Genomic DNA, 17,722 nt, shown 5'->3' with positions numbered 1-17,722 from the left:
ACTCTGGGCAGCTTTATGAACACTAGACTGTAGGCAGAAAGGAAAGGCAACAGTTAGGATTTATATTTGTATTGCCTTTAGATCTTCAAAATATCTTTCTCAAATTATTTTAACCCATGTATTAATTGTATTTAACTATTCATGGAAGCTCAGCAATGCCATCTAGTTTTCAAATTGATCCATTGTTTAAAGAATGAGGTTAAGAATTGTCTTACACTCAGTCATGTAATCAATAAACCAAGAGTGTTATTCATACCAAGTCACACACTGAACTTTATATTAAGCAGATCTTCTCTACACATGTGGTAATTATTACGTTTAGAAATTATTCGTTGTCATTGTTCTTCATTAGAATATTGTTTAATTAAAAAGTAATGATCTTACCAAAAGCATATTAGAGCCATAATTTTACTAATTGAATTCCATTTTGCTCTGCCTAAAACACTGAAATGTTTTCCTACAAAATATGCCAATTTATAAGCTAATTTTTCTTCTAAATGCTTCTATCTAATACATAATTAGGTAGCATTTTTACAAATTCATATTTTTAAGTCACCAATTAAAAGGCAAAATTTGTCAGATTGGATAAAACAAGACCCAACTATGATGGCTATAAGGCATCATGGCATTGCACTTTAAATATAAATACACAAGTAAGTTAACAGGAAAATGATAGAAAAAGATGTATTATGCTAACACTAGCCAAAAGAAAGCTGGCGTAGCTATATTAAATATTGAGCGAAATAGGTGTCCCAGCAAAGTTTCTAGCCAGAGATAACAAAGATGATTTTATAATGATAAAGAGATCAAGTCATCAAAAGGACATAACAAAACCAAACTTTTACACACCTAATAACAGAGTTTCAAAATAAATGAAGCAAAAAACTGAGAACTGCAAAGAGAAATAGAGAAATCCAGAATTAAAGTTGGAGGTTTCAACATACGCCTCTCAATAACTGAAAGGATAGACAGCAGATCAGTAAAGATGTAAAAGACCTGAGTGACACTATTAGCTAAATTAATATTTATAGAACATTATCTAACAAAAGCAGAACGCACATTCTTTTCAAGTGCGCACAGGATGTTTGTGGTGGTAGATCTCATTCTGTGCCATAAAGCTAGTCTAAATCAATCTGACAGAATTCAAACCACACTAAGTATGCTTTCTCGCCACAATGGAATTAAGTTAGAAATCAATAACAAAGATTTATGGAAAATCCTAAAATATTTGGAAATAAAATACATACTTGTAAATAACCCATGGGTCAAAGAAGATACCAGAAATAAAGCTGGAAATTAATTTAATTGAATAAAAATTAAAATACAATACATTAAAATGTGGACATGGCACACTTGAGAAGAATGATTGCTTAAATTACTTATTTGCATTAAACACTTTTGCCAAGGAACACAGTGCATTAAAACAAAGTGAAATGGCATCAGTTTATAAATGCGTTGCCTTTTACAATATAGAATTGCAATTCTATGTGAATGAAGATAGTCATTAATAGGCTATAGGCTAAACAGACCCACTGGAATATTTTGAAATTTTTCCCATATATTTTCTATGTTTTTATATAATTAAGTTCATACTATGTATACATTTTTGCATTCTGATAAATACATTAAGTCCTAAACATTTTCCAATGATATTTAATATTTTTCCAATACCAGTTTTTATCGGCTGTGTAATTTTGTAGTGATATGCCATAATTTAATCAGCTAATTTCTATTTATGCTTCTAATTTGTTATAATTTTACATGAGCAAGCCATGTATAATAATGTCTGGATTATTCCCTTAATTTGTTAATTTGCATTCCAAGAAAGGAATTACTGAGTAAAAGGGCTTGTATTTTTTTTTTTTTTCCTCAGACGGAGTCTTGCTCTGTCACCAGGCTGGAGTGCAGTGGCACGATCTTGGCTCACTGCAACCTCCGCCTCCCAGGTTCAAGCGATTCTCCTGCCTCAGTCTCCCAAGTAGCAGGGACTACAGGCGCATGACACCACACCCAGCTAATTTTTGTATTTTTAGTAGAGACGTGGTTTTGCCATGTTGGCCAGGATGGTCTCGATCTGTTGACCTCATGATCTACTAACCTTCGCTTCCCAGAGTGCTGGGATTACAGGCATGAGCCATGGCGCCCGGCCAGTGCTCGTATATTTTAAAGCTTTGACACATTTTATTACATTGTTTTATCACAGTGTACCAGTATATACTCCTACCAAACTTTTATCCATGTTGCAACCCTTAGCAACATTTAATCATTATCATTTCTCCTGCTATTCTGTTGGGCTAAAAACCTATCTCAGTTTTACGTAACTATTGAAGATGACATCCTGTTTCTATAAATATGTAAACAAATTGTTTACATAATTTTGTTAATGTTATTAATCGTTTTCATATTTGTGGTAAATGTGTTTTTCCTATTTAGTTTTAATGGTGTATATATATATAGATATAAAATCTTGCATAATATAACCTATATTTCTTTTATCTTTTTAATGAAAGTCCACCATTCTCTAATCAGATGTATAATCTCACCCCTTTTTTTCATGTGAATTTTTTTTCCTCCATTAATTTATGGAATAAAATTTTACTCTGAATGGTAAGTAGCACAGTTTTAGGTTAGAATGCGAATTGAAGATTGAATTTTTTTCCAAACAATAATTTTCCCCAGCATAATTGATTGAATAATGTTTTTATTCCTCAGTGACCTTATAATATGTTAAATTCTAACAGTTTTACTCGATTATGATCAGAGACTCAGTTTCTTCCTGGTATGTGGATACACATTTCATAAATGTGTACATGGAAAAACTGGAAAGGAATTTTTCCTCCATAGGGTATCACTGATACATTGGAATCACTTAATTTTTTTTTTTTTTTAATCTCATGCTTTTGGCCCTTTGGGATTTTCATAAAATTGTTTTCATGCGCGTTTAATTTTGTCACAATAATTATATAGATTTAATTCTATATTTAACTGATTTCATTGCTTATAGCCAATAGGATTAGCCTCTGATTTCTATATCCCTAAAAATATTGGTGTTAATTCATATGTAAAAGATATGGAAAACATTGTTTTTTTTTTTTAGAAAGAGATACAGACGTGTATGTTTTCTGAACTCTTGCCTATGTAAAAATGATACCTGCTTGTATTACAATTTACTGATAAGTTACCTAGATAATATTCTAGAAGGATAGCCTTTTACCTTCAAAATTCTGTATATTTTGGTCCATAAAGGAGTGGAACTCTCATGACATACTATTTATTTCTTACATAGTTTTCCAGTTATTATCATTTTTCACAGCTATCTTTGTATGTCTCATCTCCTCTAACTAAATAAGCTGTTTGCATTCAGTAAATGCTTCTGAGTAAATGAATGTAATTTGAATTCATAAATCCTACTACATAATCAACATTTTAAAAATAAAATATTGCAATATCATATCACCTTTGAAAATCATTTATGTTATAATAATGGAGGTAAACTAGATAATCTTTATCATTCATTCTAGTTTAGAAGTTTTACTGCCTGTGATTCTAAGTGTTTGTGCGTGTATAATATTTGATAAAGTGCCTGGCCCATTTAGCTGTTCAATTCTATTAGCTATTTATTCACTTATTTCCATGTTACATCCGTTATATGCCATTTGAAGAATTATGGGTATATAGTCTCATAATCATAGAAGGGACTAGAGGTTTTATGTTTAATCTCAAACCTAATCCTTTAAAAGGTTCATGGCCCATAACTTAGAGTGAAGTAAAGAACATTTATGAAAAATATTTGCCAGCTAGTATACTTACAACTTTGTTCAAAGCCCAAGTTATGTGTGCATATTTCTGGTTATTAAAGATAATGCTACTTCTTTATTTTCATGCTTATGAGTATAAAGGTGGTTAAGAGAAAAAAATGTGCTTATCGTTTCTGCACTGTGAAGTTTGCTGTTCAAAGATATTATACATGCTAAAATAATATTTGTTATTTAAACTTTCTCTCATTAAATAACGCCTTTGCATTAGTCTACCTTTAAGCTTAATAGATTAACAAGTTATTTTTTCCTTGGATTAATAACATTTTTACTAAAAGAGCTTTCCCTTCTTGACTAATTATATTATTCAAACAAGTGAAAATCTGATTGTCAGTCATGTTAGTTTGAACATATATATTATATATACATATATACATTCATTACTGGCAACAACTCTTCAGGACATTTGAATTCAAAATTAATTTTACAGCATTAATGAAATAGTAGTATAGTTGGAAATACTTATTAAATGACTGTTTTAAAATAACTGTTATAAAATAACAGAAACAAATATTAACTATAATAAAGATACAGTTAAGTATAATTTGTTATGTTTAGCTAATGAAAGAAATTAGCAGATAATTTAATAAAAAATATTTGATAGGGAATAAATATGCTATGCATAATATTATTTAATTGAAAATAGATACTTTATGAATGCTATCATTGTAAAGGATATATCCAAGAGAAATAATTATGCTTTGCTAAGAAGATCTTTTAAAAGTCTTTTCTGTTTATACAAAACATATTATTCATTGGTGGAGGAACATAGGAACATTTCTGAGTACTATTCAAATGCATTAAGATGTTAATGCAAACACAGCTTTAGAGGTTTTAATTTCTTCTAGACCTGGCTAAGAGATGTAAATGCTTGGGTAAATAATAGGGTGTTACAGTATATGAAAAACATCCTTTCTATGACAGTAATAAATTAAATCAACACAAACTTTTCCTCGGCTGTTTGTAAATCATGGAAAATGAATTACTGAGTAAATGAGGATTCTCTAAGTTTGTAATAGCTGACATTACTGTACTACCATCTCTGTGCACCAGCTGAACTAATAGACTGATTCAGAAATCATTAGTAAGCTATCTGTTAAAGGATATTATCACTTGCAGGAAATATTAGAGAGAAACAAGTCACTTAAAACTACTGAGTTTACTTCCTGGTTCCAGCACCTTATTTGACCTTGGGCAAGACCCTTAACCTCACTGTGCCTCCACTTCCTCATTTGTAAAGTGGAGATACTAATAACGACTTGCAGGGTCATGGGAGGTGTAAACTTGGTTGATACATGGAAAGCATATAGTAGGTGTTACACAGACTTTCTGTTGTTTTTGTTATTTGTCCCAAATGGCAATTTAAAAAAATACTTATGAAATGTACTTTCTATTGATATGTATTTCTCCAAATGGAGTATGAATTGATTATTTAAAAACATCTTTTAACACAAAATTATTTCTTCCTGGACATTGCCCTCCACTGTAATACTTGATTCAGTAAGATGGCAAATTCATCATCAAATTTGGAACTGGAACCCTAATTCAGTTTGCATTGTCAAGAGAACTTTTTAGTTAGGCCTGGATGCTCAGTATTTCGTCAGCACACTAGAAGTGCTGGCCCAAAATGGGATGCCGTACATTAGGTTAATTTTCACCTTTTGGACTTTTTATTTTGAGCAGATTTTTTACCAACAAACAGTTGTGCAAGGAATCTAAGATGGATGGATATTATGCCAAATTACAATGCCAGACTTTACAATGTAAAATGGAAATATTTTATGTATATTTTCTAGATACCATTTCAGAGCATTTGGAAACTGAATAACTTTCTCATTGAAAATGACTTAAGTCTTTAGTTGACTTATCTTTTAAGTGTGTGTATATTTATATGTTTATGTTTCCCCCCCTCTAGAACTGGGTAGATAAAGCTGAAAAACAGGCTCTTCTCTCTGAAACGCTTGACCTGTCAGAACTTTTCCATCCAGACACATTTCTTAATGCGCTTCGCCAGGAAACTGCAAGGTAATTAAAATGAAATACTTTATTTGTCGCTGCGGGTAATTAATTTTGCTTTATTGACTTCCTATTACACTGCCCTTGATTGTCAAGAAATAAATTTACGATTGAAACACAGACAGTTCTGTTATTTTCTTATACTCTACTTTAAAATCATACAGTTAACCTTTAGCTTAAAAAAGTATTGCTTTTAATGATGTGTTTTATTTGAATTTTAAAAGATAAAATGTAACTTTTATAATTTTGATCATTTATCTAAACCTGTGCTGTCCACTATGGTAGCCAGAAGTCACATGGACCTATGTAAATGAATTAAAGTAAGAATCAGATTTAAAATTCAGTTTTTCAGTAACTCTAACCACATTTAAAGTGCTCAGTATCCACATGGCTTGTGGCTACCATTTTGGACTGCATGAAAATATTTTTATCTTTGCAGAAAATTCTACTGGACAGTGCTGACCAGGCTCCTTGGTGGAGAACAGGACTTGATGATTAAGATCAAGCTCCTTTTCCTACCACACTCAGATTATCATATCATATATAATTTTTAATAAGTTAGAATATAATAAAAGGGACATTGTTAAAAATATCCTCAACAAAATTTAGTTGTTTAGTAACTCTCAGGGATATTTCAGTTTGTATTGCTTCAGGATATTATAAACATCAAATTTCAGTTTGGCTAATAAACATTTATTGAACCCCCATCCTGTGCCTGCATTTGAGGGTAATGGTCAAAACAGGATTTAAAAATGAAAAAAAGAAAGACCTTATCTATCCTTAAGGAACTTATAGCATCTAAGAGGAGACTGACATATAACAGTTAACTTTGAAAATTTAGTGTGAACTCTAACATATTATGCATAGTTTAATGGTATTATTATTTACATGTGATAAATATTTTAATTTTAAATAAATAGGACTATATCTTCAGTTACTCTTCATATTTTAATTCTAAGGATTATTGATTTGTGACGTTGATGCTTTACCTTTACAGAGCAGTGGGTCGTTCTGTGGATAGCCTTAAATTTGTAGCCTCATGGAAAGGTCGACTACCAGAAGCAAAGCTACAAATTAAGGTACTAGACTAATTTTAGATCTTGGAATCTAAACCTTATCAGCACCTGATATAAGAGATTCTGAAATTTTCATCTCAAAGTGACCTATCTTTATAGTTTAAGATCAGTAGAGTTAGATTGTATTATCTATGTGAAAAATCAAAATAAGATTTGGCATGAAACAACTTGTAATAGAAAATACAGACTCTTCTTATGCAGACATAAGAATCTTAGGGATACAGTATTTGAAAGTATAACTTTTAGCACAAATGTATACAAACCATGCAGTTCTTTTACCTTGTCTGTTCTAAAATTGAACCTCATATTTATTGTACAATAAACGACATACAGGTTGAGCATCCAAACATCCCTAATCCAAAAATCCAAAACACCCCCATATCTGAACCTTTTTGATTTTCAATATGATACCACATATTGTCATATTTTGGTCCACATGGGTGGCCAAGATAGTGACACCTTTGCCTTCTGATGGTTCAGTGTGTGCAAACTTTGCTTCATGCACAAAATTCTTTAAAATATTATATAAAACTACCTTCAGGGTATTTGTATAAAATGTATATGAAACATAAGTGAATTTGGAGTTTCGACTTGGGTCCCATCCCCAAGAGAGTTCATCTCTGTATGTGCAAATAGTCATGCACTGCATAATGATGTTTCTATCAATGACAGATTGCACATACTAGTGGTTCCATAAGATTATAACAGGGCTGAAAAAGTCATATTGCCTGATGACATCTTTTGTTCCGTGTAACATTTTAGCACACACATTATTTGTGTGTTTGTAGTGATGCTAGTGTAAACAAATCTGCACTGCCAGTTACATAAAAGTAAAGCACATATAATTATATATAGCACATAATACTTGATAAGGATAACTGTTCATGCTTTATTTACTATATAATACCTTTTATCATTATTTCAGAGTGTACTCCTTCTAATTATATTCTTCAAAAAGTTAACTGTTAGCCTCAGGCAGGTCCTTCAGGAGGTATTCCAGAAGAAGGCATTGTAACCATAGGAGATAACAGCTCCATGCCTGTTATTGCCCCTAAAGACCTTCCAGTGGCATAAGATAGGCCTAGGCTAATGCGTGCATTTGTGTCTTCATTTTTAACAAAAAAGTTTAAATTGTAAAAATTAAAATAAATTTTAAAAAGAAAAAACTTAAAAAATAATGATATAGAAATATTTTTATACTTTTTGACTCTTGTAAATAACACTTAGCTTAAGACAAACACATTATACAGATGTGTAAAAATTCAAAAGTATAAAGTAAAAAGTGTTTATGTTTAAAACGCCTGGGCTCAAGTGATCCTCTTGCCTCGGCCTCCCAAAGTGCTAGGATTACAGGCATGAGCTATTGCACTTGACCTGACTATAGTTCTTTAATGCAGTTAACTATATGCAACTAGCTTTTCAGAAATTCCATTCATATAGTTCTAGTTCGCTGCTCAAAACACTTTTTACTTTATACTTTAAATTTTTACGTATCTTGTGTTTATATTTTAAGCTAAGAGCTATTTATAAAAGTCAAAAAGTTAAAAAAATTAAAAATATAAAGTGAAAAGTTACAGTAAGCTAAGGTTAATTTATTATTGAAGAAAATTATTTTTAACAAATTTAGTGAAGCCTAAGTGTACAATGTTTATTAAGTCTACAGTAATATATAATAGTGTCCTAGGCCTTCACATTCATTCACCACTTATTCACTGACTCACCCAGAGCAACTTACATTCTTTCAAGCTCCATTCATGGTAAGTGCCCTAAACAGGTATAGGATTTTTAAAATCTTTTATACTCTCTTTACTGTATATTTTCTATACATAGATCTGTTTAGGTCTATAAACACTTACCATGTGTTCCAGTTGCCTACAGTATTCAGCACAATTACATGCTGTACAGATTTGTTTCCTAGGAACAATAGGCTATACCATCTAGCCTAGGTATGTAGTAGGCTATGCCATCTAGCTTAGGTATGTAGTAGGCTATACCATCTAGGTTTGCGTAAGTACACTCTCATGTTCACACAGTGATGAAGTCACCTAATGATCCATTTCTCAGAATGTATTCCCATCATTAAGTGATGCATGACTGTATTTCAAAATTTAAAAAAAAAAATTCAAAATCAAAAACACTTTGTTCCTGAGCATTTTAAGGGATACTCAACCTGTATAAAGTGTAGTATATAAAAAATCAGTATATAAAAAATCTTGTCCTCAGGGAGCTTATAATTTGTGAGTACATTAGTTAACTGTTTTGTTTTTTTTAAAAAAAAAAAAAAAAAAAAAGCCACCATGATGATCTATTTCTTTTGCAGTACAAATTTTTGTTAGCTCTTTTTCCTGTTAAAATCTATTATTTTTACAATAACAGGTAATCATTCAAACATTAACAAAAATAATTTAAAAGTCTGTGATGGAAACTTTTTTCCCCAACAACCCCAACCTTCTTTCATATCGCTAGCCTGTCTTCCACTATCATTCCTTGCCATTCCTCTTTCCCATTTCCTTACATAGAATTGCCCTCTTAACATTTTTTTTCACTTTAAAACTTTAAGCTGGTCTCAAACTTCTGGGCTCAAGTGATCCACCTCCCTCTGCCTCCCAAAGCGACGAGATTACAGGCGTGAGCCATTGCATTTGGCCTGGCTATAGTTCTTTAACGCAGTTAACTTTATGCAACTAACTTTTCAGAAATTCCATTCATATAGTTGGTTCCCTGCTCAAAAAATTTGTTTTCATATTACTACTGTTTTCTAACATACTCTATCATTTATATTTGTTGTCTTATTCTAGTGGAATGTAAGTCCCATGAGAGTAGTAACAATAGCCGTTACATAATAAGCACTCGATCAAACCCTTTCTGAATGGTTGAGGGCCTACAATAGGAGAGGCACTGTAGTAGGTGTTTCCAGCATCGGCTGTAAGGGTATAGTGTGCCAGAAATCTGATCATTACCAACAAGCTAGATCTTCCCCTTTTGGCTCTATAGACTGCCATAAAATTCTCACTTAAAGCTGGAGGAGTTAGAAAAGTTTTCTTTCATTTCTTTGCATTTAATTTTGTTGTTTTGTTTTGTTGAGATGGGGTTTTGCTACGTGGCCCAGGGTGAATTTGAACTCTTGAGCTCAAGCAATCCTCCTGCCTCAGCTGCTTGAGTAGCTGGGATTACAGGCACGCACCACCACACTCAGCTTCTTTACATTTTATGTTAACGGTAGCCCCTAGCTGATGAGAAATACCTTGGCTATTACCGATGGGTCATACACTGCTGTCCAATTGTCAGGAGCGGGAAGGAACATGAAACATGTATATTTAGTGTCTGGCAGCTGTGAACCATGCATGTAATTATAGCATCATTATGTAATTTCGGAGTATAATAAGCAAGGGAAACCGGTTTTATTGCGTCAAAATGTGTTCATATTTCCCAAAGTATGTTGCCCGTGCTTTCAGAATGGGAATAAAGTCATGGACAACCAGAGAATCCCAAGCTTCTATAATTGTTTTGTACACTGGGGCAGGGGGTGGGCTGCGCTGACAGTAAAATAAGATTAGTGTCTAAAAAAGAGCTATGTGACATTTTTAAGCAATTAATGGGGCAGTCTGAGCATTGGCCATCACAGTTATCAGTAAATAATAACTTCATTGACATGTTTATTATGAGGATCTCTGAATATATATGTATAATCTGTGTATATATAATGAATATATATTATATATATATTCAGATTCTATATATGATTAAGATTTATATAGGTAGGAAATATTTTTCTTAGAAAACCAAGTATATTTTCATATAAAGTTCCCTATATCTAGTAAGCAAAATTCTTTTATTTTTCATTTGGGATTCATTAAAAGATACCTTATTGTTAAAAATTAAAATACTCACTTGTAAATATTTAGTAACCTAAATAAGCATGGTATAATGACTAGAAAATAATTGCCATTTTTGTTACTAATGTATTTCCACACATATTTACAACTTTAATTTTAAAAGCCATCTCTACACATGAGATTCAAGATAATTTGACAGAACTTTTCTTCTCTCTGGTCCATTCATGTGAGCTATAAAAGCACATTTGCTAACTTTCTCACCTGCAGTTTCCAGTAATATTATCAGGGAAGAAGTCTTTGTAAGGCTCTCACTGTTAGCACTTGACAAAATTAGTAAGTTCATTTGTCCACTGAGGCTCCTTTTAATTATGTTTTTCAACAAAGGGGATTGTTTCAATAGGAGAACTTTGGATTTGAATTATACTTGAATTTTACTATCACTATAATTTTATTAGTTTTTTAAAAAATCTCTATCGCCGTAGACTGAATTAAACAGTGAGGCTGTAGTTCTCCAAACCAATCAATATCTTAAACCCTCTAGACCTACTTGAGAGAACACGTTTATATACTGATTTTCAGTTCCTGAACATGGCCCTCTAAAATTTCTGCCATATTGATCTATTATGTGTTAAATAGTACTTGAAAACTTGATATGGCAAAATACGTAAATCAAGCTCCTGTTCATCCTACATGTTACATCTTCCTCCAAGGCCGAGAGAGGATTGCCCTAGCAGCACTTCAAGTGCTCAGTAGCCATATGTGGTATAGTATATACAGTAACCACGCATGGCTGCTGGGCACATATGGGTACTATACTGTAGCTCTGCATGGAACAGTCAGTTCCCTAGGAAAATTTAAACAGCCTTTGGTCTTCAAGGATTTTTTCAATAATGTTTAATAATTTCTATTAAACATTTTAAACAAATACAGAAGAGAGAATAGTAAAATGAGTCTGCATATTCCAAGGTTTTAAGATTTAGAAACATTCCCCCTTTTTCTCTTTTTATTGTTAAAACACATTTCAGCTATCATTTTATTTTACCCATGGTTCTGAATGTGTTTCTTTAAAACTATACATTTTCTTAAATGTAATGTATTATCACAAATATCAAAATTAAAATTCCTTGGAATCGGTCCAAAACAATATTGACCAGTCTCCAAAAGAACTCTTTCCAATGGTTTGAATCAGGGTCAAAATAATGAAACGAGACGTAACATTGCATTTGGTTATATGCCTTAAGTCTTTTTATATCTAAATCAGGTTCCATCTTTCATTTAATACCACTGTTTGTTACAGGAGTGGGGTCATTTCTCCTATAGAATGATGTACATTCTGTATTCATCTGCTTGCTTCCTTATGATAGTAAGCTTTTGTTCCTCTATCTCTCATTCCTTATAAATAAAATTAATTCCAAAGATCTAATTACATTCTTTTTTTTTTTTTTTTTTTTTTGTGGAGGGGCAACAAAAATACTTCATAAGTGGCACTGTGTTCTTCATTTTACATTGTATGATGAGGCACACACGTGTTGTTTTCTTGTTTTTAGGGAAGCTAACATTGATTCATGTGTACAGGCAGTGACAGCCTCATTCCTCATATAACGTTTCTCATCAGTATTTCATCTAATAGTTTTAACCATTGATGATCATTGCTTGGATAACTAGGGATGCATACTGATTCTTCTAAATCTGTTATTCCTTCCACATTTATTAGCTAAAATTCTTCTACAAAGAGGCTTCAATTAGGTCTGTGTAGTTACCTGGATACTATGAAATACATTTTTTGTTGAAAATAAAGAATGCTTAATTTTTTCATTTAAACTGGGAAAATTCATTCTTTCTTTCAAAAGATGCTGTTGATACATAGTTTGCAGCAGTGTCCAGTGACATTTTCTCTTTAAGTATCATTGTGAGTTTCTTGTATGTCTAATGTTTCAGTAAATTGCATTTATTATTCTTTTTCATTTGCAGTTGTCTCTGGTCTTTGGCATATATGTGATGCCTCTTAATGTTGACCTGTATATCTTTCTTTTTTCTTTTTAGAGGAGGGGGTAAACCTTAATAGTGAAGTGTAGCATCATACACAAAAATGCACAAATTTTCAGAGTACAGTTTATGAATTTTCAGTAAGTGAATAAACCTATGAAACCATCATGAAAATCAGTATTAATATTTTATGGTGATTCTTTCTCAAAAATTCTGTTTACAATTAAATGGACCTAACACATATAGTACAAACCTTATTTTTCTTTCAATATATTGTAAACAACTGAAAACCACTAAAGATGGCCCAGGGAGATTATGATTCATCCACTCTTATCTAAATGCATACTAACGATAGGTAAAATATAAAAAAAGGAAATCACAAACCTTAGCTGGCTTGAAATACAAGATAAGTATTACATTGTGTCAGAAACAGGACAGAAAATAAAATTGTAAGTAAGGCCAAAAATACAGATAGATTGAGCTATAAGTCCAGAATTAGGAAGCAATGAAGTATGGCTTTTTTAGAGTAAAAGGAATTAGTAGTGCTAAATGTTACATAGGACTATAACCAGGCTCGTTGCTTGTTGAATCCAGTTCTGAGGTTAGGCTCTCCATATCCCCAGTAAAAGGAGACTGAATAAAGCTGTTGCAGGCCTGGCGCAGTGGCTCCCAGCACGTTAGGAGGCTGAGGCAAGCGGATCGCTTGAGCCCAGTAGTTTAAGACCAGCCTGGGCAACATGGAAGAACCCTGTTTCTACTACAAATACAAAATATTAGCCAGGCCTGGTGGTGCATGCCTGTCATTTCAGCTACTCAAGAGGCTGAGGTGAGAGAATCATCTGAACCCAGGAGATCAAGGCTGCAGTGAGCTGTGATCATGCCACTGTATTCCAGCCTGGTCAATGGGAGTGAAACCCTGCCTCAAATAACTAAACAAACAAAATAAAGCTGTTGCAGAATCACTGATTGAGTTTATGGCATTACAAAAATCTGTAGGCTTAAGAAAACTGAAAGACAAAGAAATAGCCTGACTCCTTAGATGCTGAATCTCACTGCCTATCCACAAGATCTGCAGTATCCCAACATCGCCAGAACAGAACCCCCAAACTGGCATTATAAATACCGTATGTACGTAGATATGGAAGGGACAGTACAGAGGTCTATGGAGGGAAAATACAGCTCAAGATGAACCTAGAATCCAAAATCCAAAATAAATGGGGAAAAATAACTAATCCAAAAAAGAAAACTAACAAAATCATCAGATGAAACAGTCAAGTTTGTTGTTAATTTTATAGAAAAAGCTGACAAAAAAGTTAAACTATTTTAGTTTCCTTGTAGTTTCCTTGAACAGATAGATACATGAAGGAATAACGTTCAGTACAAAATAAGAACTTCCGGCGGAGAAACAGGGAGAGATAATACAGTTATAGTTGAAATTAATGTCAGAAATGAAAAATGTAGTCTTTAAATGAAAAAATTGATAGACAAAATATACATTAGATATGATTGAAGAAGACATGATACATTGGTTATGTTAGCAGACATAGACAATAGTTTCAGATACTCTATCCTATTTCTAAAAGGATTTCTAGAAGTATAAAACAGAATGACAGAGAAGTGAAATTTGAAAAACTAATTCAGGAATATTCTAGAATTGGAGAATGATGAGTTCTTGGATGCAGAACATCTGCAAAGTACCAAAAATAATAAACAAAAGTGAATTCAGTTTCACACCTAATCGCACTATAGCAAAGCTAGTCAATATCCACATTAAAGAGGAAAATCTTCAAAGTTACCAGATAAAACATCAGATTTTCTACCAAAATAATCACCATGTTGACAGCAGACTTCTCATTCACAACACTAGATGTCAGAAGACAGTAAAATAATATATTCGAATTGATGAGGAAAAATAATTGTTAAACTCAAACTTTATTGCCATCTAAAATATTCAATAATGAAAGCAATAAAAAGATACTTCAGGAACCCAAAGACCACCAGAATTCACCACTCACACACAGCCTCAATAAAAGCAATATTGAAACATGTACTTCTGTAAAAAGTAAAGCCAGAGAGAAAGTAATGAACACCTAAAACAATAGTGAACCCCAAATTAACAAATAATTTTAGTGTGAAATTTAACTTAAATTTAAGTAACTTAAATATTGACTGTAAAATGTTCTGTTTAAGCTGAAAATCTAAACAGCAATAATTCAATTAGATATGATGTGTTAAAATTCATACTGTGTTCAGTACTGAATAAGAATTTATTAGAAAGTTTTACACTTAATTATGCATTTAAATATAGATGGTAAAACACTAAAATACATATACAATCCACAGCAGAAATGGAGAAAAAGTAAACAAAAAAGGTAAAGAGAAAAAAATGTAAAATAATAGAAATAACACCAAATATATGACTATTGTAAACATATTAATCCTACCAATTAAGAGATAGAGATGATCAGACTGAGGAAAAAATAAAATCCAGTTAAATGGTACTTAAATGTACTTAATGTATATTTAAGTCATGATCACACAGATAATTTGAGAAGTGGAAAAATACATGAAAGAAGAACTTAATGGTGAAATGTCAGACTTTCCAAAATCAAATTTTAAAATTTAATGCAATTTCAACCAATATTCCAAAGTGTGTGTGTGTTTTTTTTTTCAAATATGTGGTACATGAGTTTGAGTTAGCATTTGCTCAAACTAGCTCAAAACTTAGTGGCTTAGAATACCAATTTATTATTTTCTCACAATTCTGTGGTTTGCCTAGTAGGTCCTTTGCTGTTTACTCAGACCCACTCTGCATCTACGTTCAACTAGGTCAGTTAGAAGGGAAGGTCCATCCTGGCCTCATTCACATATATGGCAACTGGTGCTAGCTCGGTCCTTCATGTGCCCTCTCATACTCTAGGTACCTCATACTGAGGTACCTCAGTCCTTCACATGCCTTCTCATACTCTAGTAAACTAGGAGAGCTTCCTTATTTGGTGGTTTCAGTGCAGCATTTCTAGAAGGCAGAGCCTTTTAAAGCCTAGCTTCAGAAGTTGCTTAAAGCCCTTCTACCACATTCTATTGATCAAGGCAATTTAAAAGGCCAGCCCAAGTTCAAGGTGTAGAAAAGAAACTCCACCTCCTGATGGAAGCAGCAGCCAAGCTTACTTGGCAAAGGGGTGCATATTAGGAGGAGAGGAATTTGGGGCCATATTTTGCACTGTGTCACAATATTATTATTGTTATTATTAAACGATGGCAGTTGAGACAGCATGGTATTGGTTTAGGGAAAGACAGACTAATGAAACACAAAAGAAAGTCCAGAAACAAACTTATGCCAGTACGGAAACTTGACACATGACAAAAGTAGGGTTGGTTACAAATTAGGGGCTTGGAAGGACTATTTGATAAATAATTCTGAAACAATTGCTCACTCATTTAGAAAATGATAAAATTTGATCCATACTTTATATTATAAATAAAAATGGACTCTGAAGGTTTAAAAAGTTACAGAAACAAAACTGTTTGAAAGAGAAGACTTTTAGAAACAAAATACAGGAAAATACTCAGGATTTCTTCAGAAACAAAAGAAGTAAAAGTCTTAAAGGAAAAAGCTGATAAATTTGCTCCCCTGAAATTAAAAAGATACCACAGAAAGTGAAAACACAGGCCACAGACCAGGAGAAGATACTAGTATCTTGTATAACTGACAAAGGATTAGTACTTAAAACAGATAAAGGACATTTATAGATCATTCTTTTAAAGAAAATGTCCATAATAAAGAAAAGGTGGAGGTGGGCAAAGGATTTTAATAGGCAACTTACATGAAGAGGAAACCTAAATGGCTAATAAACATAAGGAAAAGTACTTGTTCTTACTAGTAACTAGGAATGAAATTAAGACCAAAATTTGATTCCATTTCATGCTCATCAGATTGGCAAAATTTTTAGGTCTCAACAGACCAAGTATTGGCAAGATTGTAGCATAATGTAAATTCTTACATATGACAAGTAAGAGTATAGATTGATAGAGTTACTTTGGGGAATAATTGGCCAATATTACGTAAAATTGAGATTGACCACACTCTTCAACCTAGTAATTTAATATATCTAGAGAAATTCATGCAAATGTGTATAAGGAAGTACACAGCATGGTTATTGCAGTGTTTTTTTAAATAATGGAAAGCAGTTGGAAATATTCACAAACAGAAAAATAGATAAATTGTTGTATATTAACAAATGAAATATTGTATAGCTATTGGAAATGAAAGAACAAAATGGATGCACCTTAAAACCAACAATGAAGGAAAAGAGTAGGTTGCATGTTACCCTTTACATAGAGATTGGAAACATGAAAAACAATACTATTTGTTGTTCATAGCTACAGATAAAACTAAATTCAGGCCAGAATATTTTTGCAACTCTTCAAGAGACCTGTATATCACATTAGTGGTATAGTAAGTAGAAAGAGTATTTAAGTTTTAAATAATTATATTATCATCCCAGCTCTTTTACTAACAACAAAGTTACTTATCTTTTCCTTGCAACAGCAACCTTACTGTAAAATTCAAGTAATGAAATCATTCAAAACTATTCGTTAAGGGATTCTCTCCTAGCACTTAAACCATTCCCTGACTATATGTCACTGAAAATTATCTTAACTCTTCCAACTTAGCATTCCCTTCATTCTAAATTCTATAGTTCTTTCATTTAGTATGTTAAAATTCCAAGGCACTGTGTGTATGTATGTATGTGTATATATCTATATATATAGATAGATTGATTTTTTTTTTTTTTTTTTTTTTTTTGAGGCGGAGTCTTGCTCTGTCGCCCAGGCTGGAGTGCAGTGGCACGATCTCGGCTCACTGCAAGCTCCGCCTCCCGGGTTCACGCCATTCTCCTGCCTCAGCCTCTCGAGTAGTTGGGACTACAGGCGCCCGCCACCACGCCCAGCTAATTTTTTGTATTTTTATCAGAGACGGGGTTTCACTGTG

The 17,722-nt window shown here is 32.6% G+C and overlaps 1 protein-coding gene across 4 annotated transcripts in view; it reads left to right on the top strand.

Annotated features, from left to right (window-relative positions):
- Positions 1-17,722, top strand: part of DYNC2H1 (dynein cytoplasmic 2 heavy chain 1) — a 354,596-nt gene that overhangs the window by 324,416 nt on the left and 12,458 nt on the right. For all 4 annotated transcript variants that reach the window (XM_031653015.1, XM_031653014.1, XM_031653012.1 and 1 more), the window contains 2 exons: positions 5,731-5,840; positions 6,829-6,910. In XM_031653015.1, coding sequence (XP_031508875.1) covers positions 5,731-5,840; positions 6,829-6,910 — 192 coding nt within the window. The remainder of the gene's footprint in view (positions 1-5,730; positions 5,841-6,828; positions 6,911-17,722) is intronic.

The sequence above is a fragment of the Papio anubis genome, chromosome 12 (assembly GCF_008728515.1).
Source record: "Papio anubis isolate 15944 chromosome 12, Panubis1.0, whole genome shotgun sequence".
NCBI lineage: Eukaryota > Metazoa > Chordata > Mammalia > Primates > Cercopithecidae > Papio > Papio anubis.
Note: the sequence above shows the minus strand (reverse complement) of the source record. Positions and strands in the feature narration are given on the sequence as shown.